The sequence below is a fragment of the Colletotrichum scovillei genome (assembly GCF_011075155.1).
Source record: "Colletotrichum scovillei strain TJNH1 chromosome Unknown Contig00001, whole genome shotgun sequence".
Classification (NCBI taxonomy): Eukaryota; Fungi; Ascomycota; class Sordariomycetes; order Glomerellales; family Glomerellaceae; genus Colletotrichum; species Colletotrichum scovillei.
This window is the reverse complement of record NW_023336259.1, coordinates 3,073,485-3,098,613: the sequence shown is the minus strand read 5'-3', so window position 1 is coordinate 3,098,613 and position 25,129 is coordinate 3,073,485. Positions and strand designations below refer to the sequence as shown.

At 52.6% G+C, this 25,129-nt stretch overlaps 7 protein-coding genes across 7 annotated transcripts; 4 read left to right on the top strand and 3 right to left on the bottom strand.

Moving 5' to 3' along the window:
• Nucleotides 1-5,020: 5,020 nt before the first annotated feature.
• On the top strand, nt 5,021-6,578 carry HER10_EVM0013211 (WSC domain-containing protein; the record flags this gene model as incomplete). The annotated part of the gene is made up of 4 exons (XM_035482575.1): nt 5,021-5,349; nt 5,404-5,736; nt 5,789-5,872; nt 5,933-6,578. 4 exons carry the CDS (start codon nt 5,021-5,023, stop codon nt 6,576-6,578), a joined length of 1,392 nt encoding a protein of 463 aa, XP_035339081.1.
• Nucleotides 6,579-7,004: 426 nt separating this feature from the next.
• On the bottom strand, nt 7,005-7,313 carry HER10_EVM0012779 (uncharacterized protein; the record flags this gene model as incomplete). The annotated part of the gene is made up of 3 exons (XM_035482165.1): nt 7,005-7,011; nt 7,070-7,119; nt 7,179-7,313. The coding sequence occupies 3 exons, from the start codon at nt 7,311-7,313 to the stop codon at nt 7,005-7,007; spliced, it is 192 nt and encodes a 63-aa protein (XP_035339040.1).
• Nucleotides 7,314-7,711: 398 nt separating this feature from the next.
• On the top strand, nt 7,712-9,317 carry HER10_EVM0009753 (meiotic recombination protein DMC1). The gene is made up of 2 exons (XM_035479229.1): nt 7,712-8,227; nt 8,309-9,317. The coding sequence occupies exons 1-2, from the start codon at nt 7,909-7,911 to the stop codon at nt 8,815-8,817; spliced, it is 828 nt and encodes a 275-aa protein (XP_035338774.1). The 5' UTR covers nt 7,712-7,908; the 3' UTR covers nt 8,818-9,317.
• A 2,130-nt stretch (nt 9,318-11,447) lies between these two features.
• HER10_EVM0012900 (glycosyl hydrolase family 16) lies at nt 11,448-12,974 on the top strand. Its single transcript, XM_035482279.1, has 2 exons — nt 11,448-12,558; nt 12,626-12,974. The coding sequence occupies exons 1-2, from the start codon at nt 11,802-11,804 to the stop codon at nt 12,718-12,720; spliced, it is 852 nt and encodes a 283-aa protein (XP_035339053.1). The 5' UTR covers nt 11,448-11,801; the 3' UTR covers nt 12,721-12,974.
• A 980-nt stretch (nt 12,975-13,954) lies between these two features.
• Nucleotides 13,955-19,149, bottom strand: HER10_EVM0010558 (SOM1 protein). Its single transcript, XM_035480014.1, has 4 exons — nt 17,243-19,149; nt 16,997-17,178; nt 15,510-16,926; nt 13,955-15,457 (listed from the first exon to the last, which is right to left on the bottom strand). Exons 1-4 carry the CDS (start codon nt 17,750-17,752, stop codon nt 15,020-15,022), a joined length of 2,547 nt encoding a protein of 848 aa, XP_035338849.1. The 5' UTR covers nt 17,753-19,149; the 3' UTR covers nt 13,955-15,019.
• Nucleotides 19,150-21,568: 2,419 nt separating this feature from the next.
• HER10_EVM0012486 (transporter particle component) lies at nt 21,569-23,030 on the bottom strand. The gene is made up of 4 exons (XM_035481880.1): nt 22,699-23,030; nt 22,635-22,643; nt 22,353-22,575; nt 21,569-22,293 (listed from the first exon to the last, which is right to left on the bottom strand). Exons 1-4 carry the CDS (start codon nt 22,731-22,733, stop codon nt 21,982-21,984), a joined length of 579 nt encoding a protein of 192 aa, XP_035339011.1. The 5' UTR covers nt 22,734-23,030; the 3' UTR covers nt 21,569-21,981.
• A 265-nt stretch (nt 23,031-23,295) lies between these two features.
• Nucleotides 23,296-25,129, top strand: HER10_EVM0005814 (WD repeat domain-containing protein). Its single transcript, XM_035475418.1, has 4 exons — nt 23,296-23,549; nt 23,605-23,731; nt 23,786-24,541; nt 24,599-25,129. Exons 1-4 carry the CDS (start codon nt 23,412-23,414, stop codon nt 24,646-24,648), a joined length of 1,071 nt encoding a protein of 356 aa, XP_035338385.1. The 5' UTR covers nt 23,296-23,411; the 3' UTR covers nt 24,649-25,129.

Below are 25,129 nucleotides of genomic sequence, written 5' to 3'. Positions count from 1 at the left end.
TGTCGTCTTTCAGCTACAAGACTTCTCTGCCTTCCATTAGCTGACCTTTCAGCTTTGTTAGGCCGCCTCTCTCCAGTAAATGGATCAAAAATGTAGGTTGTTTGTTCTACAGCTGGTCGCATTCCAGTCTGTGGGCTGTTCTGGGGCTCGCATGACAAACTCCGACGAGGTGAGATCTGATTTGGGTTTGAGGTTGACTGTAACTCCACCACTTCTTCATAGCCTGGTCCAGGAGGAGGTCCCTCTGCAAGACCAGATTTGACCGAGAAACCTATCTCCTTAGAGACAGCGCGGTTCTTGGCTGACGAACCAGGCACTTCTACGCTCGATGCACCGCGGCTGGCAGCAGCTTGTGTCTCGAGATCAGTCATTATATCAAGTATCTCGAACTTAGATACGATAGCAGCCAAAGGCGGGGCTTTCAGCTGTATTGGATGCCTAGGCAATTTGTCGTTGGCCTGTTCAGTCGTAGTGGATTCATCGGTAGGTGTTGCGTTCTCGATGAAGCTTGCACCTGGTTGTTGTGGTGAAACACCTGATGCTTCGTCTGTTTCCTTGCTCTTGGGAGAGAGTCGAAGAGGTGCGGGCTTCATGTCTCCCCGTACAAAGTCCTTTGGTGGCGAGAGTCTTGCCTGTGTAGGTGATCCCGGCAGTGGGCTCTCCATGGGAACGCGTTTTGGAGGAGAGTGCTGGCAATTGGTGTGGCAAGGAACAAGAAGGCAATGGAACTCTCACCGTACAAGGACCAACAAGTTGTGTATTGGTGTACGAATCAGGTCGTGATGAAAGTGAATGTTGGAGTGACAGTATTTGGTCGCCAGGTAGCGTCATTCGACCATGCACTTGCCCTGGCTGAGCAAAAGCTCTCCAGCCATGCGCATTGGCAGACTCGTTCTTCTCCATACACGGTGAACAAGTTTGGTACGAGGCAGGAGACCCTTGTATATACCTCTATTTTCCGTCCTTGGTTGATGGAGCCGCACTTTCCGTTCAACTCGGATAGTGCGGATCAGATCGGAAGGTACCTACTCGCAGATTGCCCTTGGTCCTCGGGGTATCAGTCATACATAACGCAGACAGAGACAACTAATTTGACGCTTGACATTAGCCTATATCACAATTCAGAAGTGACATATAAGCAATTTCGCAAGTTGAGGACACTCTGCAAATTTCAGATTACGTCTTTTGGAGTCAAGGTAGGGAAGCACAAGAACAGGCCTATCGTATAGCTGGGAATAAGTTGAATCTCTGCGATGAAGCAACTATCGATGTAATTGCTATTCCAAAAGTGAATTAATCAACTGTGTATTAATCATTTAGGTAGCGAAACAGGATCATGAATAGCCCTGGTGAGGCAAGCTTACGAATTTCAGTACACGATCATCTGCGTCATTTCTGACCAAGGCAAGCAACACATGAAATCAACGATTGGCTGAGACTCGCTCTTCATAAAATCTCGCCCCTCGATTCTTTCTTACGAGTCCCTTATCGAGGTTGTCACCTTCGATTCGTTGCCACTCGACGTCGATCAAGTCAATGCCGCCAGTCTGATCGTGTTGGCTTTGATGGCTGGACTTTATGTGCCATATAACGGCACTGCCCCCGTTCCCGTATATTTGAGGTCGTGTTCCAGTGGTCAGAGGTGTCTGAGAAGGAGCAACTGAACTTGCCACACAGAAAACCGGCTGCGACTCTCCTCGCGAGGTGCTGATCGAGGCGCGAGAAGGAAGCTCACAAGTTCCCTAGAAGTAGAAAGACGATGACCAACGTGAAGGTCGATGAGCCCGACTCGAGGCCTGGCCAGGAGCCTCTAACAAGGAAGCAATAATGACTATAACGGAATCGAGTAGAAACAACGTGAGTCCGAGGATAAGGTGTTGTGCGAGTCCACACACTGGGTATGATCATCAGCATCCCGTGTGTAATGATTGATACTTCCATCGCATTCAGCCGTTACCTCACTAGGAGAATGTCTAGGTTCTTGACCAGACGTATATTATCCTCGGCCGTATCAAAAATGTCTCCAGCACGAGAATCTGGCCCAAGAATTGAAATCAGGCACTCCTGCAGTGCCATTCAAGAAATTTAAAAGTCGGCCCTTTCAGGGCTGACGGCAATATTACTTAAAGTGAAACAAGACTTCCTTGTACGTTTCTCTCGCTCCTACAATGAGATTCGGGTTTCTTGTAAAAATGAGTGTCTGCTCACATTGTTACATGTGATTCTCAACCTGTGATCTCACGTATAGTAAGTGAGTATGCCGAAATTGATGATACAGCAGCTCTGTTGGAAGACCTTAGCCGTAAAGTATCGAGAGCGTAGAACGGAAGATAAAAGTAAGGTAGTCACAGACAAGCCGTACAGCAGCAATGTGTGGAATACACTGTTCACAGGTCAGATGGTCTAAGACGACGGCGAATGATCCCTTTAGGAGGATTGGTGAGACTGCCTTGCCGGGGATCAATTGTTATTGCGAATGATACTAGAAATAATGCTCTGTCGCATGTCACATGTCACAATGCCTGAGATAGACAGGTTAGAGAATAGGTTGGGCCATGATACAGCAGCTCAAAGCCACAGACCTAGCTTCTGACAGCCCACCTTAGCTTGGCTCACTTATTCTGTCCATTCGAACTTCGACGGCCCGTGTCCTAGCTGGCTAGGCAAACCAGCTGAACCGCGAGACATGGCCGGCCCGGACTGTTGTTCACTATTCGGGTGGGAGGGATTGCCCATGGGATCGACAGAGCGACGTATAATGCTCCCATGTACCCCCCATACAAATCAGAAATGAGTGCGTCCGTGTTGATCGCAACTCGGTTGTTGGCTTGACGTCTGGCCAGAGCAGTTGTGGCAGTCTCAAAGCAGCTGTATGCCAGAGTCAATCTGCCTTCCATCATAATTTCTTGGTGGGAGCTGGAACCAGGAGATCGACCTGACAGTGTCAGCCGCTGCTGACGCAACTGGTGAGTGCGCCCCTCCCCCCTCCCCCCAAACCCTGTGGCGGCTCAGCAGGTTGGCACTCCTGCCTCTGACCAAGCTCGCAGATTGGCTTGAAAACGCTGTTTCACTTACAGAAAACGAATAGCTGAAAGTACATAGAACCGCAATGGGTCCTCCTAGTTATTAGGCTTGAAGAGCCACGAGGTTCATGTTGTCACGTAGTCTACTTAAGCGTTTGCCGTTCACCAGAGGCTATACTTTGGCTAGTCGAGTAGGATGGTGCGATATTGACGGATGAGGCGCAAGGGGGAGGCAAGAATCCTGAAGCTCAAGCCTCACCGTCAGGTCCGTGAGTCAAAGGAGTTGCCCGGATGTTGCAAAGCAGTTGAGAGTTGGCAAACGCCTAACGCACTTGACGTCTGCCTCCGTCCCGTGAGACCCACTCACACATCCGACCCGGCCGCTGACCCCGATTCCCCACTTCCGGTGCGGAGACATAGCTTCTGCACCCCGGCGCAACGGGTCTCTACCCAATCGTCGGGTTATCAGGCAGTATAATGAGATCAGAGACTGTGCTCACCTGGGTAAATGCACGATCGTTATTTTGGCACATTGCTGTCTCAGGAATTCCCAACTTGGTCGGGTGGTCGGTCCTCGTCAGGACTTCACGCCATGAATTAGGAAACGATAAATCCGAAAACATTCCTCAGCCGTCAGGCATTCCGGGAACAGGTGACAACCTGACAGGCGAAGCGGGTCATCCTGGTCTGGACTGAGACAAGAAGACAACGTATTGAGGCCCGTAAGACCAATCTCTCAAGGCGAAGATTGTGAGAGCCTAGCCCTCTTAATGTCTCTCGTTGACGTTTTAGCGTCTTCCCAGCTTGGCACTCGGCCGTCCAACATCCCTTACTTTCCAATTCCCTATTAGCCTACACTAATCCGCCTTTTCTGTAACCGCATTTCGTCCGCGCTCCGTTTGAGTCTTGGAAAGCCGGTTCTAAGACCAATCCGGTAGCTCACGGCGCAGTGGCTTGCACACACGATCCGCCTTTCCGCCCGAAAGCTCGCCAGACGGCGGATGTTTGCATGGTCAGTGAGGGGAGTTTTTCTGACGAGATGGACCCTGTCATGACCGAATTCTACGTGTCTAAGACAACTCATCCCAAAGCTTCGACCTTGTCTCCTTGATGCCTCCTCTCGGGATTTTCCATTCATCACGACTAAAGCAGCAACCTCGTCCGTGTAAGATCTCGACCTGCGTCAGATTCGCGACGCCTTGTCTTTGAAATCTTGCCTCTTGGCTCAACCAGCTCAATGGGTGAATCAGAGACAACTGCGGTAATGTCTGACATGTAGGCTAAGCTCGAGCGGAACGATTGAGCAAAGTACCCTTCTTTTCTGGACCACAACCTTCACCGGCAAGCGTTACTTGCGACCGCCTCTCCATTCTGACTAAAGCGCGGAGCCATCTCCGATCAACGCCGAAGAGCTGAGCAGAGCTTCGCCAATTTTTGACGCCATTACAGCTCTTTGGCGAAGTTAAGCACGCATTTAGATTAGGCTCAGCCAACTCGTCATGTTCCTCCACTCACGGGCACCCTCCTTGTTCCCTCTGTAGCTCAAGTTCTAGATAATGGCTTGTCTGTGTCTATTGTCACGGCCGCATTGACGGAAAGCCTCCTGCACCTCCCGGTCTAGATTCTCAACCAGATCCTATGATATGGGTGGGGTTTTGACAGTGGGCATTCAAGGTGAATGATAAAAGATCACCACAGCCTGCTTCGCCTTGCCCTATTCTCCTAGACTTGCCGTCACTACTTCTTCTCACGTACGCCTGCGTACCTGGCCTTTCTGCTCTTCCCTTGGAGCTATTAGCTTTCGGTCTATTTCCTAGCCCCCACTCCAGCTTTCGCTGGGTGAACTTTGATCTTTGACCAGAATTCCACGACATCATTAGCCGATTCTATCAAATTTTGGATAACCAGTGTCGCTCCCTCTTTTAAATCTACTTGAAATCTCCTTTGTTTTACATGCCGGTTTATCGTTTTCGCCACAAATCCTATCGTTGCCCATCATGAAAGTAAGCAAGCAACTTCTCGTTGGGCTCTGGGCAAGCGGCAAAGCGGCTGCTTTCTTCATCATGCCCTGTTCAAAACCGGTGGTTGTTGAGCGCGCCGATCCCATTGTCAACCCGGGAGCTCTCTCAGGGCATGTTCATACCATCATGGGTGGTAATGGCTTCGACTTCAGTATGACTTATGAGCAGGCTCGTGCTGCCACTTGCTCAACGTGCAAGGTGACTGCCGATCTAAGCAACTACTGGACTCCAACCCTCTACTATCAAGGCCAAGATGGCAAATTCACTAGTGTTGCCCAGTCCGGAGGCATGCTTGCCTACTATTTGTGAGTAACGATGTAGCACAATGAGAGAAGCCAGAGAACTGACCATGTCTCCAGGTTCCGCCAGGACGCCAAGGATCCGGAATACAGCAAAGGGCTCATCGCGTATCCGAAGGGCTTTCGGATGCTAGCGGGCGACCCAAAGCTTCGAAGCTACAACAACACCCTCGAGCAGCGGGCCATCTCGTACGTGTGCTTGGGCAACAGCGGCCCTGCAACGAGCGAGCTTCCCAATCGTAACTGTCCGAATGGCCTCCGTCTTCAAATAATATTCCCTGCATGCTGGGACGGTGTCAACCTCGATTCACCTGACCACAAAAGCCATATGGCGTACCCGGATCGCCTTGATAACGGAAAATGTCCTACAACTCACCCCAAGAGATTCGTCACGTGAGATTACACCAGGGAACTCATGAAAACAAGGTGCTAACTTGTCTGCCAGTCTATTCTACGAAGTGATATTCAGCGTGAATGATTTCAAGGACAAATGGTACGGAGATAAGCAACCGTTTGTATTGTCTAATGGGTCAGCATCTCACCTTCACTTTCGTAAAAAAAAAAATTAAAACCTGCTTACACCACCTAGTGATCCGACTGGATATGGCTTGCACGGCGATTTCATTAATGGATGGGACGTCAATGTACTCCAAGCGGCTATCACACAATGCACCGACAACGGTGGTAGCATCGAGAAATGCCCAGTTTTCCAGTTTTTTGACGACGAGACCCGAAGGAACTGCCAAGTCCCCGTCAAGGTTGACGAGCAAGTTCAGGGCCAGTTTGATAAGTTGCCTGGTTGCAACAGCATTCAACGAGGCCCAGGCAACGCTGTGGCAGAATCAGGCTGCGGTGCAGCGACCCAGATCTCGGCACCCAAATGGGGTTACAAGGACGTGACAAGTACTCTCAAGTACAAATATTTGGGCTGTGGCCGTGATCCGGCTGGACAGACTAGGACGCTCCAGGGCGCCAAGACGTCCGGTGATAGCATGACGGTTGATACATGTGTCAAGTACTGTGACGGAAAGGGCTTTCAGTATGCCGGCCTTGAATATGCGAAAGAATGCTGGTGCGGGAACTCGGTAGCTGATGATCGGAAGCCCAGAAAGGGGCTCTGGGGAGCTTGCGATATGCCCTGTGGGGGTAGCAAGACGGAGATGTGCGGCGGCTGGGCTGCCATGTCTCTCTATCAGAAGTGCAACGGGACTTGCACAAACGCGGAGTTGATGTGATCAAAGGTAATCGGTAGAGCCGAGGAAGTCTAACTGCCTAAAACAGATTTAGTTAATACGGTTGCGTACCGCCTAATTGATTGCCATCATTGCACTGCTTGTTTAGACTGCTGGTGTCCTAGTCGATAGATGGCGCTAGGCACGCGAGGTAGACTTGCGACACTGTCGAAGCAACCGCCGTGCACACTCCCTGTTAGTTGAACATATTCACGGCACAAGTGCATCCAAATGAATAATTTTTGTGTCAGAGTGAGATTCATTAAAGCCAGCCAGTGCGAGCCGTGACATCGAGGTCAACACCAGACCTCAGATGCCATTCCCCGTAGCCTAGAGGCTACCTTTCTTCGAGTATTGTACAGCCAGCTTCTATTGCGGCAAAAAAGGACGTAATTATACATGAGCCGTCGTTCGATTGTAGATAGATGTTTATTGACTGCGAAGTCGAAGCGTCAGCAACCTTGAATTGGAGCTCAAAGTGACGAGCAACTTACGGAGGAAGAAGGAACTCGCCCCAGGAGCTGGAGAGGAAAGTCACAGCTGCCTGCATGGAACGTTAGCAGAGCTCACAGATCAGTGGTCTGGAAGCCCATGGTGACTTACGCCGAAGATGGCGACGCTGCGCACGATGGGTGCATTCTCAGAAGAAGTCAACGCATCGTATGTTGATCTGAAGTAACCCTTGGGCTGACGAGAGCGTTGGTTGTCTCTCTGGACGACGATTCTCTTGGCAGGCATGACGAAAAATTGGATTCGAGGACGCAAAGAAAGAACGATTTGCGAGTTGAGCTTGGAGTTGTGGTGTACGGTGATGTGATTGCAGCAAGGGGCGGGATGTGAGGTCGTAAACGCGATCGGTCGGCTTGACTTCACGCGGAAAGCGTACAGGGCCGAAATTTTTTGACTGGACGTCACCCACGCGCAAGCCACATATGGCAAGGCCCTGTTGTGGCTGGGGTAGGAATCATAGCTCTTATCGGAGATAAGATAAAGCGCTTGATAAAGTACCTCTACCCTACCTACGTACGGATACCTAGGTAAGGTACCTGCCTGCTTGAGGTGCTTAGTAGGAGCCGCTACCAAGGTAATTACCTACCTACCTTGATCTCCTCTACCCTTTCACTCAGCTCAGGTAATATTTCTACGTATCCGTACTACCTACGTACAGACGTCCCAATCGCCTTGCTAGTCTGCGCTACAACTTATAGACCACTACGCCACGTCGCTAGAACCTTGAAGGGGCGGGGCTTTGTATAAGGCCGAGGGTATTTCTCCGCGGGCAATGCGCAAAGCAGCATCGACTCTGGAGTAACTGGCAACGTGCTTAGACATAATGACTGACACTCCGCAGCCTGCGGGTCCTGGCGGCTTCCTTCCATTGCAATCTCTCCCTTCACCTGCTCCTAGTAGTGCCTCCGCGCGCTCAAGTGCGGCTTTGCCGCATCCCCGCGCGAGATCGCTCCGACCAGGTTCCAACAAGGAAGAGACGGTACGCCGGTACGTTGAGGAACGTCTCGCCATTGTCAATCGTCGTTATGTCAAGAAGCATGGCAATGCTGAGCCCGGCGACGATGTCATAGGCTACAAGAGCTTTACGGAGCTTTGCAAGGACCTACATAACGTCATCGACGTCCTGTGGCTGTCCGGAACACGTGAGGAACTCGCCCATCTCCCTCGAAAATCGGCGTTGCTTTGAGTTGAACGCCGGTACTATTGCTGACTCTGTCTTGTAGCGAGCATACAGATTCCCTTCCTCTTGAACATTGCCAGCGACTTCACGCAGTGGATTGACGCCTTTACTCCTGCCCCGAGAGCTACCTTCTCCGTCTTGAAAAAGCTGGACCATTGCTTCGCAAGCCTTTTGATTGGACGCGATATCGAGACTAAAGACACCTTGCCCGGCTTTGAGAACGGCATGAGAGCTGGCATGTCTACGACAGATATGGTGCGATGCCGTAGCTCGGTGGAGCAGACACGACTGGTCATTGTGGAGGTCCTTAGCAAGGAGCCCGACGGAGACGACGGCACGGAAGACGATGAGACTGACGCAAATTCCATGAATAGCGACACTGAGCTGGAAGATGCGATGGACACGCCGTGGATCGAAGACGAGGACAGTCTCTACATGGACGCAGCACGAGTCTATGAGCACACCATTGTGCGGCTAGGTGAGAAGCTGGGAGATGTATTTGGACCCGCGGTTCCGGGCGCGAGCGGTAATACCATCTGCTCTGCAGGTTGAATACTGCCTACACGGCCCAGCAAGTCCTTACGCAGGCCTCGACTTACAAGTCTATCCAACTACGGCGAGCAGGCCGCAGTAAGAACATGGGCACCTTCTACCCAGAAGCTGCACATTGCGTGCTGCCTGACATTGGTCAGAGAGAGCCAGGGAATCTAGTTCACCACTCCACGGAACAGTTCATGGAGCTGGTCCTGCCAGGACCGACAATGCGACTCACAAGCAGATGAAATAATCGCGTTGCAGTACCAGCAACCATGAGTTGCCAGTTTTTCAAGCACACGACAGCATTGCAGGATACATAGTACTACTATTGATGTTCTGTTGGTTTACTACGGCGTGGGTTGGCTGCACCGTAATGAAACGTCTCATTTTTGCTTCGGGAGAGAGGTCGACAACAGTTTCATGGATGAAGGTAGCACATGAATGATACAGTCACGCGTTCTGACATAAGGCATGGCTATGCGTAATGTGGTGATGCGATGACTGGACACTGACAGCCACAATCAACCCCCTTGCTTGAAACACGTGACAGCTGTAGTGGTTCATCCGAGAATGACAACGCAGTTCGTTTCCATTGCGGGAGTCTTCAGTTTCATGGATGGGGGCACAAAAGTCACAGTGGCGGAGGTGAGGTGGCACTCAACGGCGCTGAAGCCTTATGAAATTCTTTTTTGCGCGAGCGTGCGATGGAAGGCATTCGCTTATCGTACACTAGAGCTGCATCTCTTATCCATAAGTACGGATACGCATACGCAGTATTCGTCTGCGAGCGGCTAAAGGTATTCAAGGGCTCATCTCGAGGCCTCCTACAGAATACCCCGTACTGCGTAGAGTTCCGTTAAGGTGCCAACTCAATCGAGTCGGGACTCTTGAGAGGGAAGAAATCTCCGTTGTCCCAGGTGGATGTGGTCCAACTTGTAAGCGGTGCTGGACCCATTTGTGGATTTGGGCCGGCGTCTCCCTGTCAAGATACCCTGCCATTTGTTGTCTCAGAGCATGCATTGCCGGTTCAGCACCTGGGCAGCGCTGCCTGTGCCATCCTGGTGCCTGCACTCTTCATGTACAACTTTTGAATATTCAGGGGCACTTGACGATCCCATCTTGGCGAGAATGGCCCGCCTGCCACACCATTGAGTGCAGCCACACGCAATTGCACAACTTGATAGGAAATTGAAAAGAAGGAAGGAGGGCAGCCGTGGCCGCTGGTGACAGCTTGAAGAATTGCAGAAAGCAAAGCTTTTGGCCTGCAGCCTTCTTATTCAGATTCGTACGACTCACACCAGATGTCTACGGATGCTCTGTACACATTGAGTGTGCACAGCAAAATACTTAGACGAAGTCTACCTACTTACTGTAAGGTGAGGGTTGAGCCCATCCAATGGACGGATATCACGGCTCGTGTTACCCCCACGTCCGAAACCCCTAGTCCTAGTGTACGGAGTACTGTCCTCCCCTTTCGAGGCTCTTTTTCTGATCGACCCCGACTCTAGACAAATGCCCCGAGTCCACCTCCTTTTCAGAGGTTTGGTCCTTCCTGACTGGACGATTAACTGCATTTGTTTTTTTGGGCCGCAGTATGGATCTGCCAGGTACCTAGTGCCGCGGTGCCCAAATTGAAGGTTATGCAACTGACGCTCGGTACCGACTACAGATGAACCGCCAATGACACCCGTTGGCCAGTGCAGGCAGTATCCGTCGTCGATCCTTGGCTCGGATGCGCCGCCAACGGGCCCCGTCCCTTTTCTTTTTCGACTGCTCTCAAAGCCCCGTTCTCTCCCATACCACCATGCCTACGGAGTACCAATATCACGTCTGCATATGAGTCTGTAATCGCACCTCAGCCTCTTTTCTTGTCTCCACAGCATTCCATGTGTATGTACGGATATGGATGGACCGATGGAGATCGTTGACGAGTCAATTCTGAAAGAGCCAACCCTCCTGCTCCATTCCCTTATCCAGCTCTTCCTGCCCTGGCTCGCTCTTACGGTTCACTGCACAAACCAAGTACGGAGTACCTGCTGGCTTATCCATGGCCAACGTCAACTTCCTTGTCCACATCTTGGTCTCGATCTTAGGCTGGCCCCTATCTATGGCGGCTGTCGTCTTGTCCGACGCAGATCAGGACTCCCTTGCCTTGCCACGCCCACTACCCGTGTCGAACTCCTCTCTGCAGTCGCCATGGCTTTGTGTAGGTACTGGAAATAACCCCTGCTTTCCCTGCCATGTATCCATATTCACCTCGTTGCCCTAATGTACCACTCACTACCGTCCACGACCTGTCTGGCAGACTGCAGTTTATACCCTTGCTCGACCATTCTTGGCTCTCCTGCTGTGCGGATACTGCGTACTGTAACCTGAGCGGCTGAGCCAGAGTCCACCAAGAAGACTGTGCCGAGTTGCGAAGTAGGCAGGCCATCGTCACCGCCACACTGGGTATTCCTGGCCGCTTCTGGGCGTTTCATCCTGACTCCCCACGTCAATCTCTTTCTCTGCGTTGCCGCCTCTGGACAACTACCCTAATCCAACCATATGCGATAACAAGGGCATGGCACAAGCTCCTCCTTAACCCGTTGTAACTCATCGCCTGCTCTCGGCATAGTATCCTTGTCGTCCTGCTCCCTGGTCAAGTTGTCCCAATGCAAGGTTGTTCCTCCCAATGTGCGTTGTCTAGACCATCCCCATGTAGGAACTTCTCCTGGCCGTATATAAAGAGGCGACCCAGCCTCGCTGCCCGTTGGTAACTATGTGCTTTTGCCGCCTCTCTCGCTCTCTACCGCACCCACTTTCACTTACTAGGCCCAGCGCCGTTACATTCTTTTCTTGGTGATTACGTTCATTTGAATATCATCGTCCATTCACTTTCATCCCCGGAACGCTCGCAAATAGACGAGATCGAACCCACGGACTTCAATACCAATCCATTCATTCAGTATACTAGACGAACAGAAAGAGGAGTCAGTCAGTAACAGCAAATACACGAGATGAAAATGCTTTCCAAATACGCCCAACTTCTCTTTTCTCTCACGCCGTTCGTCGGAGCTCTTGTGCCCCCAGCACAAGATGGCATGAGAATCATCTGGTCCGAGACCTTCCAAGGAAACGCCGGCGCACCCCCTCGAAGTGACACATGGAACGTCGCCTTGGCCATCGACACGAACAACGAGGTCCAGACTTACACCGAATCGTCCTGGAACGTCCAAATATCAGGTGGTGAAACCATCCAGCTCATTCCCCGAAAGTCAGCAAGCGGCGTATGGACATCTGCGCGTATCGAGACAAAGGCAGCGTGGACACCCCAGCCGGGAGGGAAGATGCGGGTCCAGTCAATGTTCAGGATGGGCGACAACGCAAATAAGCAGGGTATGTGGCCTGCCTTTTGGATGCTGGGCGATGCCGTTCGCAACGGGGTTCAGTGGCCCCTCTGCGGCGAGCTCGACATCTTTGAACAGATCAACGGCCAGGCCACCGCCACGGGTACCGTTCACTGCCAACAAGAATCCGGCGGCATCTGCAACGAGCCCAGCGGCCGTGGCGTGGCTACTTCGATGCCCGACAACGGTTGGCACACTTGGGCACTGGAGTGGGACCGCACGTCGAACAACTGGGTCACCGAGACCATCACATGGTACCGCGATGGTGTTGTCTTCAACCAGCTCAAGGGCAGCGATATTGGTGATGAAGGCATCTGGGCGACCCTCTGTCACATGCCCTACTATGTGCTTATGAATGTAGCAGTTGGTATGTTTCTCGCTCCTGTTGCCTCGGTTGACCGTTTGTCGTATATGAGAATGCTAACCAATTTCAGGCGGCACGTTGCCGGGTTCTCCTACCGACGCTACTCAGGATGGCTACGGAAGCATGATGGAGATCGGATACCTCACGGTATACCAGTCGCCTTGAGTGCAGCTGCCTCTAATGGCTGTATGCGTAATGAGCTCGGCCTCGCGGACACCGCTCTCACATATCTCCGTCATGTTATGAACTCCGGCCATCACATAGTGCCCCAATGTCGAATCTCGTACGTTCGAATCGCACATGGCTCCTTTGGCACGCACTCCCCCTTTTCTCAAGACAGGATAATTCTTGCCCCTTTGGTATATACCCCTTTTTGGAAAGCGATAGATAGCGGCTGCCTTTACACTCATACGTTCTGCTCACCCATCTGCGTCTGTTCTTAGGCCTGCGGGCCTGACCAGGCGTAGAGGAGGAGCGACTTCTCAGGTTTTACCGCCTACATAGTAGTCAATGTTGAAATCCAACACGGGAATCCTTCCCCGTTATCTGAACCCCCAGAACACAAGTATCACTGGATTTGATGACAATTATGAGAGCGGATGTAGACCATTTGCTCGTGTAACTCACTGTGACGTGCCTAGATAGACCCGAATTCTGCAATATTTTCTACACAGAGCCAGTTTGTTGTGTAGATCATAGATATGCGTAGCTAACGCAGATACTAATCAAGGTCCTCTTGATTATGAATGTTATACACCATCCCCTTAAAGCAGCAAATATACGATGGCCTACCCAGTAATCCACCTCTTCCACAAGGCTGCCGCGTATTCATACTGCCGAGTACACACCCTTGGATCTTGGATCTTGGATCTTAGACCCTCGATCAGAGTAACAGAGGAACAAGCTCAGTGCTAGCCTCTAAATGTCCCCGCCGATAACCCGTCGCACGACCGACCCCGGATTGCAGATCGACAACCGTTGCGTCCGCCGCCGCATCCGGCCACCGGCACTTATTACTATTACCAATATTATTAAGAGAAGAAAAAGGCCCCCGCCCCGCGTCTAATTCCCCGAGATTACCATTGGCAAAATGTCCGACTTGTATGTAGATCACGGCCACGCCTGCCGCCTCGGTGCTCGACCCAGGCCCGGTGCGGTGCGGGGATCTCCCTTGCCGAGTAAGGAACTTAGAGCTCAGGGTAGGGCAGGGCAAAAGATGTTGGACAGGCCTCTCTGAGCCGTGCGACCACATGTGAAAGCCTCACTAGCACAGATACGTTCGCGTTGACAGTCAGAAGGCTCCCATTATTGTAGGCGGTATCAAACGCCCCCCAAAGATGGAAGGGTTCGTGCACATTGAGGCTTGCCTTCCCTCCTTGGATCATGCTTCGGAAACATTCTGAGGAGAAGACATGATCGTGATCGTCATGTTCAATGCAGTAGTGCTGGTGATGTTTCTACGAATAATTGACAGAGATGCCAGAGGGAACTTTGATATTTGATGGCATCCAGGATATGAAAAAAAGATGGATTGATCCTCGTAAACCAATACCGCACCGCGCCACAGTATAATCCGACAGGATCCAGGGTCAACGACGACAGTAGGACGACGCTGGTGATCGAACGTGTCCCCGACCTTCTAGTAAATACAATGCTCTCAACTCAATCCACAACCGGTACAACTGCCCCCTTTTGGACTCTCTTGTCACCTCTTTTGCAAATGAACACTGATGGGTCCACCAAACGAAACCGGGCTCTGCATTCGCACATCGTATGCCACGTACAATCAATGATTACGCCCACTGGTTCGATAGGAAAGGCACCCGACAAAACTTTGCGAACCCTTCCAGTAGAACTCCAGAACCAATGATCAAGAATTCTCGCAAGCGGTCCGTCCACCAACGACCGACAAGGAGAAAAGTAACGTGAAGTTTGTATGCGTGTTACCCCAGGCACATGCACGCAAGGGAATTAAATCGCCGTTGAAAACGAGGCTGTGCTGAACAGCAAAACGACTCATTGGAGTATGCCGCCAATGAGGCAATCCGTCAAGTGCATGCCACACATAACGTCGTCCAAAGGCGATTGGTAAATCAAAGCATATGAAATAGGAAAGTGACAGGCTCGATGAGGCGGCGAGAGTTAAGCCCGACTGCTTTATCTTGACTGCAATTGTCGAGCAAATCCTCCTGAAAGTTACAGTTGGCAAGATGCCAACAAATCGATGTGGGCTCAGTCCGATTTGATGTATTCTAGACTGTAAAACCCCCTTTTTTTGGTATTCTGAGCGCATCCATAAATCAAATGGAGATAGCCATGCTTCGCAAATGCCATGCCGCTCGACCGCAGAATGGCGAGGCACGGAGAAATCAGGCTGGGGAATCGACACAACGCCTAACGCACAACTAAGGCATGACACAGACGAGAGAGAATCGTACACCTAAAAGTCAGGCTTAGAAACCGTCTAGTCTGCGCCAATTTCGTTGGCGCCTTCCATGCCAAATGAACCCGTGTTGAAATCAAAGGCCTGATTGTCGCCGTCTTCGTGTAGAAATGAGTCAAAGTCGAAGTCGTTAAGAACATTGTCCGAGACCAACGGGTCGGCGAATGCCATAGCACCGAAGTCCACCATTGGGTTCGTGTTGTCCATGAACCCTCCGTTCTGGTTGGCATCGTGTTGTGCCTGGGGGGGTACCTGAGGCTGAGGGGCAGGTGCAGGAGCAGCAGCCTGGCCGTTGGGCACGGCTGGCACGGCGGCATTTTGTCCGTTCTTGGTGAAGTTGGCAGAGGTGACAGGAGTGATGGGAGTTGCAGGTGTTGCAGCCTCCGCATCTGCACCGTCGGCGGCTGGTGTAGTGCCACTGTTCAGGTTGTTGTTGCCTGACTTCTTTCCCGCCGCAGCCTGCGCATGTGTTAGTTTTGTTTTTGCAATGTGTGTCTTGCCATGTGCTCACCTTTGCCTTTGTGTTCTTGGTATCCTTCTTCTTCGGCGCCGCCTTGTTTGATTGTGACGGAGTCGGGGGAGCCGCTGCGGCCTGTTGAGGCGAGGAAGTGCTCGTCCGGTTGGAGTTGGCGCCAGCTGGTGCAGATGGCGGTGGCATCGACCGTTGCTGCGGTGTACCCTGAACAGATCCCTGAGGACCCTGAGGCACCATCTGACCATTCGGCCCGCCTTGCTGCCATTGCACCGGCTGACCACCTTGGCCGGCCTGCTGAGGCTGTCCCTGCTGCTGAGGTGGCTGCTGCTGCTGCTGCTGCTGCTGGGCTTGCTGCTGCTGTTGCGCCTGTTGCTGCTGTTGCCGGGCGACCATCATCTGCTGCGGGTTCATCTGACCGTTGAACTGCTGACCAGGGTGTGAGCTGGGTGGGCGCATGCCGCCATTCATCTGAGGGTTGCCGGCCATGTTCCCATCCATTTGATTGCCCATGCCCTTGAAGAAGTGTGGCGCCATATTCGGATCCATTTGGTTACCCATAAAGTTCATAGGGTTGGGAGAGCCACGAGATTGAGCGCCCTCGGGGAGCGGTGAAGGAATGCCAGCGTTGTTCATCTGCGGGGTACCTCTCTTCATCTGCTCCGTTGGGTTTGGTGAAGCTCCGGTTCTGGCGCCTTGGGGAGATGTCTCCGGGAAAGGCTGACCATTGGGACCAGGAGGTGCGCCAGGGCCGCCAGGCCCGGCGGGACCGTCTCTGGGTATGGCACCTCCGCCCATGTTATCTTGTTCCTGGCGGGCCATCATGAGCCTTTTCTTATTCTGCTGCTCCAGAAGCATTAGCTGCATTTGATAGTCCTGCAGAGCGTGGTTACTTCCACCACCGGCTTGGGCACCGCCAGGGCCAGGCCGAATTCCTCCTGGACCCATTTCCCCAGCATTGTAGTACGCAGCCAGCCCGGCACCTTCTTGGCCTTGAGCCATCATGGGTGAGCCCTGGCCCTGGGGGCCGGGCGCGTTAGGCATGGTTTTGTTAGGCATCTGGCTAGCCTGATGCTGTTGGAGGTTTGCCGCATATGTAGCAATAGACTTAGCTTGGACAGCAGGTGGTTGGTTTGAGAATGTCGTAAACTGCTGCTGGGTCAGCGACGCCGGGTTGATTCCGTTGGTGATGAGCATCTGCTGGGCTTGAGCTACGTTCGGGGTGGTCCCCACCTGCTGGCCAGGCATGCCCTGCTGAGGTCTTCCGTTCGGCATCATTCCAGCCTGGTTCGGGAAGTTGGGCGCACCGTCCAGGCGTGGTCTCTTGGAGGGGGAAGGAGCGTTTTCACCAGACCCAGGCGACGAGGGGCGCTGGCGGTTGCCATCCATGTCCGAAGGATCTCGCTGCATCTGGGTTTGCTTCGCATGCTGCTGAAGCATTTGCATGGCCTGGGGGCTGTAAGAGGGGATTTGGGTTAGCAAGCCATGCACATGATGAAGGGAGGCACGAATCTGTGAAGCCTCACTTGTTCTGATTATTCGCCATGGCGGCCCGTGCCAAGTTGCCCTTTTGCATGTTCATGGCCATACCGCCATTTTGCATGTTGCGCATCATCTGGGAGTGATATTGCTGCTGGGCGGCCATGCCGTCTGGGCGCATTTGGCGGAGAAGTTCTTGCTGTTGGTTCTGTCGCATGCGGGATTGCTGCTATTCAGCTCGGTTAGTGATGATCCAGACATGAACAGAGAACCGCCGACGGATAACGACATACCTGAGTATGGCTGACATATTGATTGACGGGACCGTTGCCACCCTTTGTTCGTTGCGCGTGGAAGATGTCCCAGAAGAGGCAGAACCATTCGTACAAGAAGGATGATTCTGAGGCAGGCATGGGCAGCTTGGGGGCCGGAAGGTCATCAGGGAGCTTCGCGTCAATGTCGTCTTTGGAGTCGGTGTCCATGGGGTCGTCACCGAGACCATTGCCAATGAGGTTACCGTTCTCGTCCCTCCGGCGGTTGGCGCCGTCCTTCATGACATTCACTTGGTGGTCTCCATTAAGGAGGGATCTCGCGCAATCAAACATTTGATGGCGGAGGAAGTACTCGTAGATGTAGGTGTTGAGCAGAGTGCGCTGGCTCTCGGTGGGCATGGTCATCTGTCGTGGACCGCCGGCGACTTGGGGAGCGACTGCGCCATTATTCATCATAGGGACGGGCGCGCCAACAGGGCCACCGCCCATGGCGTTCATGTTGGCCAGGTTGGGATTGACGTTGGCGTTCATGATTGTGAGCCGGGCTGCAGACAAGCGTCTGCCCGACGAGATGGGGTGAGGTCGATGCGATGGATGAAGGAGAAGTTGATTGAAGGATGGTGGTTGTTCGGAAGCGAAGAAAGAGTGTCGATGTCGTCAAAAGTTTGTCGGTCAGCCACCTTGTGGTTGGAGGTGGGAGTGTCGCAGAGCGTGTACGTGGTTACGCGGTGCGCTAAAAAGCCGGCTGGCGGCAAAGTCGTGTCGGATTCAGCGGTCGGGCGCAAGGGTACAAGGAGCCTTCAGTTGGACGGATAAGAGAAAGGCTGGGGAGTGCAGACAGAAGCGCGCGACAGATGGCGGGATGCGCGACCGGTGATGATGGCGGTGGTGAGATATGGTTTGGTACAGATGAAGGAAAAAAAAAAAAAGAGTCGAAAGACGTGGCAGCGACAAAAGCTGTGGCGGATTTGGGTTGGAGAGGGGGAGGAGGATTGATGCGAGGGCGAGATGTTGAAGAAGGCGGAAGGGCGACGGGATGGGCCACCAAAGGCAGTTGCAGGTGAGGGAGTGGGACTTTGAAAGGAAATGGGAAGAGTGGAAAGATGAAAGACAGGAGGAGGGAAAGCAGGGCGACTCGGGGGTCGGGGGTAGGAAGACCTGGTGTTTCTGGCTCTTGCTCTGGCTCAGGCTGTGGCTCAGGATATGGCAGTGTGGCCCCTTCTGGGTGGCTAGGTATTTGATTTGGATTTGGGTTTGGGTTTTGGGGGGAGAAGGGAGAGGGAGGGTTCCTCGCTCTCCGGGGGGGAAAGCAGTGTCGAAGTGAAGGTGGATGTGGACGTGGAGGACGACCGTGGTTCTGGGCGGTGGTGCTACTGCTAATAATGGGTGAGGTGAGTGATATGGTCGGTCTGTAAGGTCTGGCTTCGTCGGTGTTAGCAGCTGTGGAGAATGGCGGGATGTTATTCCGTAGCGAAGGTCGACTGATCGGTCCCTAAAGCCGCGGTCGCTAGGCAGATCAGGCAAGGTCGGTTTGAAGGTGGACGAGTGTCTCGCGGGGCGCGAGGGCAGTGACCATGAATGAGGACTCAGGAGAGTAACAAACACGTTATCGAGACCACGTTGGCATTGGGGATGAGATCGGCATGCGAGGCCATCCAATGTCCAAGGGGTGGAAGTGGATTGGTGATTTGAGGAGGAAAGGGAAAGGCGGAAGTAGAGGTCGGAGGAAGCGAGAAGACGAGGGAAGAAAGAGAGGGGCGCCTTGGGTTAGAGGGCAAGGCACCTACTGCGTACTCCGTACCTCAAGGTGTTAGTCGACAATGCTTGAATGCAGAAAAACACAGTCGGGGTGGGAAGTAAGGTAGGACGGGAAGACCAGGACGGACGGGAGTGGGAGAGTGGGAAGGATGGGGTTGGGATTTTCCCAATTTTCGGGGCATGCGACGCTTGGGCAGGAGGCGGGATCTCTACCTATTCACCTCAAACTTGAGATTCTAGAGACCTCACGAGCACTGAACGAAGTACGGGTAGGCCGCTATGCCACATAACCCAAGGTACCTAGGTAAGGTAGGGAAGGTAGTCAGTCCTGTAAGGTAGGCAACCTAAGGTAAGGAAGGTGAGGTGCCCAGCACGAGGTGAGGCGCGCACCCGCGCCGGGCATGCCGCATATCTCAGAATGAGCTGCGAATATCTGAGACCGCTTGTTGCCTGAGGCCACACACCCAATCGTCAGAGGCAAAAAATCGACAACCACCTCCAACTTGCGTGCTTGCTTGCTTTCCAGCTCTCCGGGTACTACCTTACCTAGGCGAACTGAAAGACTCCGAACGAGCCCTCAAGCTATAGGGCGGTAGGTACCCGTTAAGGTACCTGCTTGGGCTTGAAGCTTCAGAAGGCTCCGGACTACCTTAGCTATCTAACCCCATGTTCCCACCAACCCACGTTAAGGTCCTTTACCCTCCCCTGGAGCTAAGGTAGTGATCTCAAGTACCTACCTTACCTTACCTTATCTCGTCGGCATGGCCCATGGGAGCCCGGGGTGCCATGCTGGAAGTCGCGTTGTGGCACGTCGAGCTTATGACCCGGTACCGGGTGTTAGCTGCGCGCCGCCTCCACCAGCGTACCCAATCTTCACACTTCTGCTAACGTCGCATCTTGAATGGGCCGCACCAAAAAACGCGCTCCATCAGACGTCTCAGTCAAAATGAGATCCTGTCCGCCATACACTAGACGCGTCTGCCCTTCAGCTTCTCGTGACGTGAGGTGGAGAGGTCTGACAGCGACTACCATTCACGATCCACCCAAGGCACTTGGTATCCGATATCCCGCCCCCCGCTGCCTTTTACGGGTTTCTTGCTCTACGCAGTAACGCTGACTGGAGGCTCCAAGCACATCGAGAAGCATCTCGCCTCAGGTGTATACCTAAGCTTCTTTGACCCGTCTGTCACGTGAGGCACAATGTCACAGGCACCTTGAACACGCCGCGCGACACGAGTATGACCAATGACTCCAACGTCGCCTGGGATGCGATTGTTGCATTTTCAGTACAGCCTCGTTCCAATCAATGCGCTCACCTGCTTGTGAATATAGAGCCGACGTGGTTCGTTCCTGCTCTCTTGCGCTCAGATGTGTACCTATGTGACGGCAAGTCCGTTGCACGACGGCTTCTGCAACACCGATATGGCACATTGAGGCCTAGGTATTCAAAGGGACCTGTTCTCTCCATTCGGCAATAAGCCAAGGAGTAATTACTGCGGTATCAGGCCAAAGTAAAACCCCCTGTCAGGTATCTGTGGCGCACCACTCCGATTATCTCAGCAACGGTACTTCGACGCTCGTAGCTGGGCTTCAGCCAGTCGAGTTGCCCAGATCCCCAGTCCAGTGGGCCGCTGCCCGCAAATACATGGCCAGAGGTTAAACTTACCCATACAACCACAGTATGATCATTCGCAGGTTCTCTGAGCCTGAGTATCCATAATTAACTCACAGCTTTAGTCGGGAAATGAAAGGCAAGCCATGGGCCGTAGCACGGACCTCTCGAGCAAGCTTAAGGTTCCGTATCATCATCTCGACAGGAGTAAACTTGAAAACATTTGATCCAATAAACTGAAGCAAGGGCAAATGAAGAATAGAGACTCGCAAATTGTTGTCGCCTGGTAATTCTGCTCAAATTGCATATGTGATTGCCATGCGTGCAAATTTTCTGCTTATGCTCTTGTTGTGAACTGTCCGGCTTTGCTGCTGCTGTACACGGCCTCTCCGTACTGTACCCATATTGTCAGAAGAATCCGGGCACTTTGCCGTCCCAAGAGCCCCATGTCGGGTCCCGTAATGCTCCACATTTCCCGAAGATCGGCCGGCTGTCCTGAAGGCAGGTGTTCATCATACCTTCCGCACATGCGTCAAGAAGCCCTCATATACCCTCTCAAGTCAGTTCCTGTTACCAGCAACAGCAGGCCGCCCCCCAGGTCCCGGTATCGGGACAAACTGGCTGGATGATGGGATGGTTCAAGGCCACCAATCAATTCGCCCACGGCCTACTCGATGACAGGCTACGAGTACTCGAGTTCGACTCCAAGCATGAGCACCAAGAGACGTAGCCACACCGGTGGTGAAATCTCTTTTTCTTAAGTGCTCACTTGAATGAAGTTCAATGCTTACTGTCCGTCTATTGGGCAATTCCATGGAAGTCAACTTGTCTCAAGACTCATTTCAAGGCATGCGGGAATAGAGGCGGAATCCCCGCAAACACAGCTTGCCCGAAGGAATTTTGAAAAGAAACCACATCTACATATAATCATGTGCTTGAAGACGCCCAGTTCAGTAAATGATCTTTTCTCTAACTAGTCTGCCCCACCCTTGTACCCAATTACAGCAACATCATATCAACACTTGCTTCCAACTTCGGGTTTTCACGTTGGCAGTGGTGACTTTCGCACGAACAAGTCTCTTTAATATCGTGCAGGTCATGACTGCGTCTTAGGCGCTTTACCGGTTGTCTCCATCTTGTTACATGTGATACACGCCTGGCCTCGATATTCACCTACTTCATGATTCCATGGAGGTGCATTTGGCGCATCATCATGGGCGATGAAGCTGGCCTCGCCCTCTATGTCCACCAGCGCACAGGGAATTGAGGCCGCGCGCTATTTTCCAGACTTCCATCGACAGATAGCAAATTTGTGTCGATGCGGGACAACCCATTGTAGCACATCTGGTTATAGTAAAGAACAACGTTGTATGGCAAGATGCAATCACATCTAGTCATCTTCGGGAGGAAGCTCGTCGTCGATGTACCGCACTAATGATACCCTCATCTCGGTCGTATCATGGCCTCGCAGAACGTCACTGATGAAGTGCGCTTCGACCTGCATCTGCACCATCTCAAGAGCTCCCCGCAAGACTCCACAAAAGATATTGGAGTACCAGAGCTCATCCTGCGCTCGCTCGTCATCGGGCAGCTCGACAAAGTCTGCGAGAGGGTTTTCGTCAAACACAAGCGAGAACTGTTTGTTGTCCGTCGTCCAGTTGGTCACCTGTGGTGTGATGTTTAAAAATATCTTGAAGCCGACCTAGAGTGCGCAATGGTCAGCATGCAGGCTCAATACCTGATGAATCAAGGGGACTGTACTCTTGCAATAACGTCTGCGGTCTCGCGAAAGTTTGCGCATCTCTTCATTGTATTCGATTTTGCCAAATAATCCTCAATGAGACGAAGGCCGATGTTGTATCCCATCTTGTCCAGCTGCTTGTTGACCTCTACATAGTCGCTATCGTAATCTTTGCACAACTGCGCAACAATTGTTCCGTAGGTGAGGGTGACGAGCTCGGCATTGACTTTGTCTATACGGGTTCTACATTCGAGCACGTCAGACTTGTTCGTTCTTGGGCATTCAGGTGCCACGCAACGTACTTCCAGATTCTGCTGCATTGTTAGCTTCTGTCTACCCACGCTCGGGTCTGGCTGGAAAACGCACTCCTCTCCCAAGCGGGTTGCCTTGCTTGCGGCCATGATTTCTCGCAGACGCCTGCCAAGTAGTAAGGGAGGGAAGTATCGCTGGCGTCGGATGCCTGGTACCGGGCTGTGTCGCGGAAGTGGCTGCCGCCTTGGATCGCAAGCACGTTGCGTCGTTCACGTGGGTTGTCTTGGGCCGTTCACGTCGTACAGTGAAGTGCAGTCGCAAGTCTTCAATATCGGTGAATACGGCGGTCGCAAGGGCTATTGCCGTCGTCGGTTGTCGTACTGATCGAAGTTGAACGAGAGGCTTGAATGGACCGTGGGGTGCCAGCTGGTGTTCGTGGACATTGGTGAGGTTGAAGATAAGATAAGCTTGCGCGAGGTGCAATGAAAGCCAGGCACGGATACCTACCCAGGAGGTAATTTACGCACTGCTAGGTAAGGTAGTGTACCTCGACGCAAGGTATGGAGATGCACCGAGGTGGACTCTCCAGGTCCTCTGAATCGAGGTCCCACCTTTAGCTCGGGGATCGGCAGAAGCAAGCTCCGTCCACATCCCAACCTCGCATGGGCCAATGACCTCAGCCAACGCATTTTCTCTAGTCAACAACCGCTGGCCCGATTCAATTGACATTCAAATCGACGCGAACCAGCACGATCTACGCCATATGACGATCCTGCTTCGAATAGAACACCCACGAGCCTCGAGAAACACGTTCGACGACTGCAGCCATGTCTGCTGAGAAGAGACCGGCGGATGACGAACTCGGCGCAAGCCAGATGATCGTGAAGCGTCAGAATGTGGGATCTTCAACAGGAGCTTTAGCAAGGCTCAACGCCTCAGGGAAGAGCAGCGCGTTAGTGCAGGTGGTATGCGAATACTCTTCATTGTCAATTGGAAACTTACTGACGGCCTGTCCGACAGACACCGCGCACAAGTAACCTGCAGGCACCGGTCATGGAACTATCTGGTCACTCAGGCGAGATCTTTGCTGCGAAATTCGACCCAACGGGCAATTTCATCGCCTCAGGATCTATGGACAGAAGCATTTGTCAGTTTAAATATCTTCTGTATCGCTGGCGAGGCGAAGCTAATTCGCGAGTAGTATTGTGGCGAACGTATGGGGACTGCGAAAACTACGGCATTCTTAACGGCCATCGAGGCGCAATTCTAGATCTGCAATGGTCGAGAGACTCCAAAATAGTCTTCTCGGCTTCGGCAGACATGCACCTGGCAAGTTGGGACCTCGAGAACGGAACAAGAATACGAAGATACATCGGCCACGAAGAGATTGTCAATACAGTGGACCTCAGCAAACGAGGCGAGGATATGCTAGTTAGTGGAAGTGACGATGGCTCTATCGGCTTGTGGGATCCGAGATCAAAGAACGCAGCAGACTACATCCAGACGGAATTTCCCATTACGGCCATCGCCATGTCAGAGGCTGGAAACGAGGTCTACACGGGAGGCATCGACAATGACATTAAAGTCTGGGACTTGCGCAAAAAATCGGTCGTGTACTCGATGCTGGGACACCAAGATACGATCACCTCCCTCAGAGTCTCTCCGGACTCGCAATCTTTGCTTTCATATGCCATGGACTCCACGGTGAGGACATGGGACATTCGGCCATTTGCCCCGACCGATAGAGCCATCAGAACGTTCGACGGCGCGTCCATGGGCCTGGAGAAGAACCTCATCAAGGCTAGCTGGGACTCCGAAGGCAAGAAGGTGGCTGTCGGGTCCGGAGACGGTACAGCGACTATCTGGTCTAGTGAGACTGGAAAGCTCCTATATAAGCTTCCGGGTCATAAGGGAACCGTCAACTGTGTCGAGTTCGCGCCCGGAACGGAGCCCATCGGTGAGCATTATCTCTTTTCGCGATACAGTTGACGTTGGGCTAACAAATTTGCGATAGTACTTTCCGCGTCGTCTGATCGGAATATGCTACTGGGGGAGCTGCGTTGAAGGAAACCACCACCAGTGGACTTTCTCCAGAATAGCCACATCGTCGACGCGTAGTCCGCGTCTTCTGATGTTGTACAAACTCAATATTTTGCCTGCCTGCTTTCGGTGCGGACTATGTGGTGCGTATGCGGCGCAGAGACGCTCTACGGATATGCAATCCATGTATCATCGCATCGCAAACAAGCCAGGAACGTTTGGTCCTAGCGACTAATATCAAGCCCTGGTAAGTGCCATCTGCAACGGCACATCATCCCGGTATGGCAGCAGGGGGCACAAACGGGACACGAGCATGAGTGTCCGGTGTTGATCATGGCAGAATCTCGTGAACACTGGAATAGATCAGATAACGCAAAGGCGGGCAGAAATATTCGGGAACTGCCGCTTGGAATTACAGGAAAATGCCGATACCGGCGGGTGCCAGCTGCATATGGCTTACACAGGGAGTTTGGGCGAGGCGTGTTTGTTTGCGAGTAATACGGCC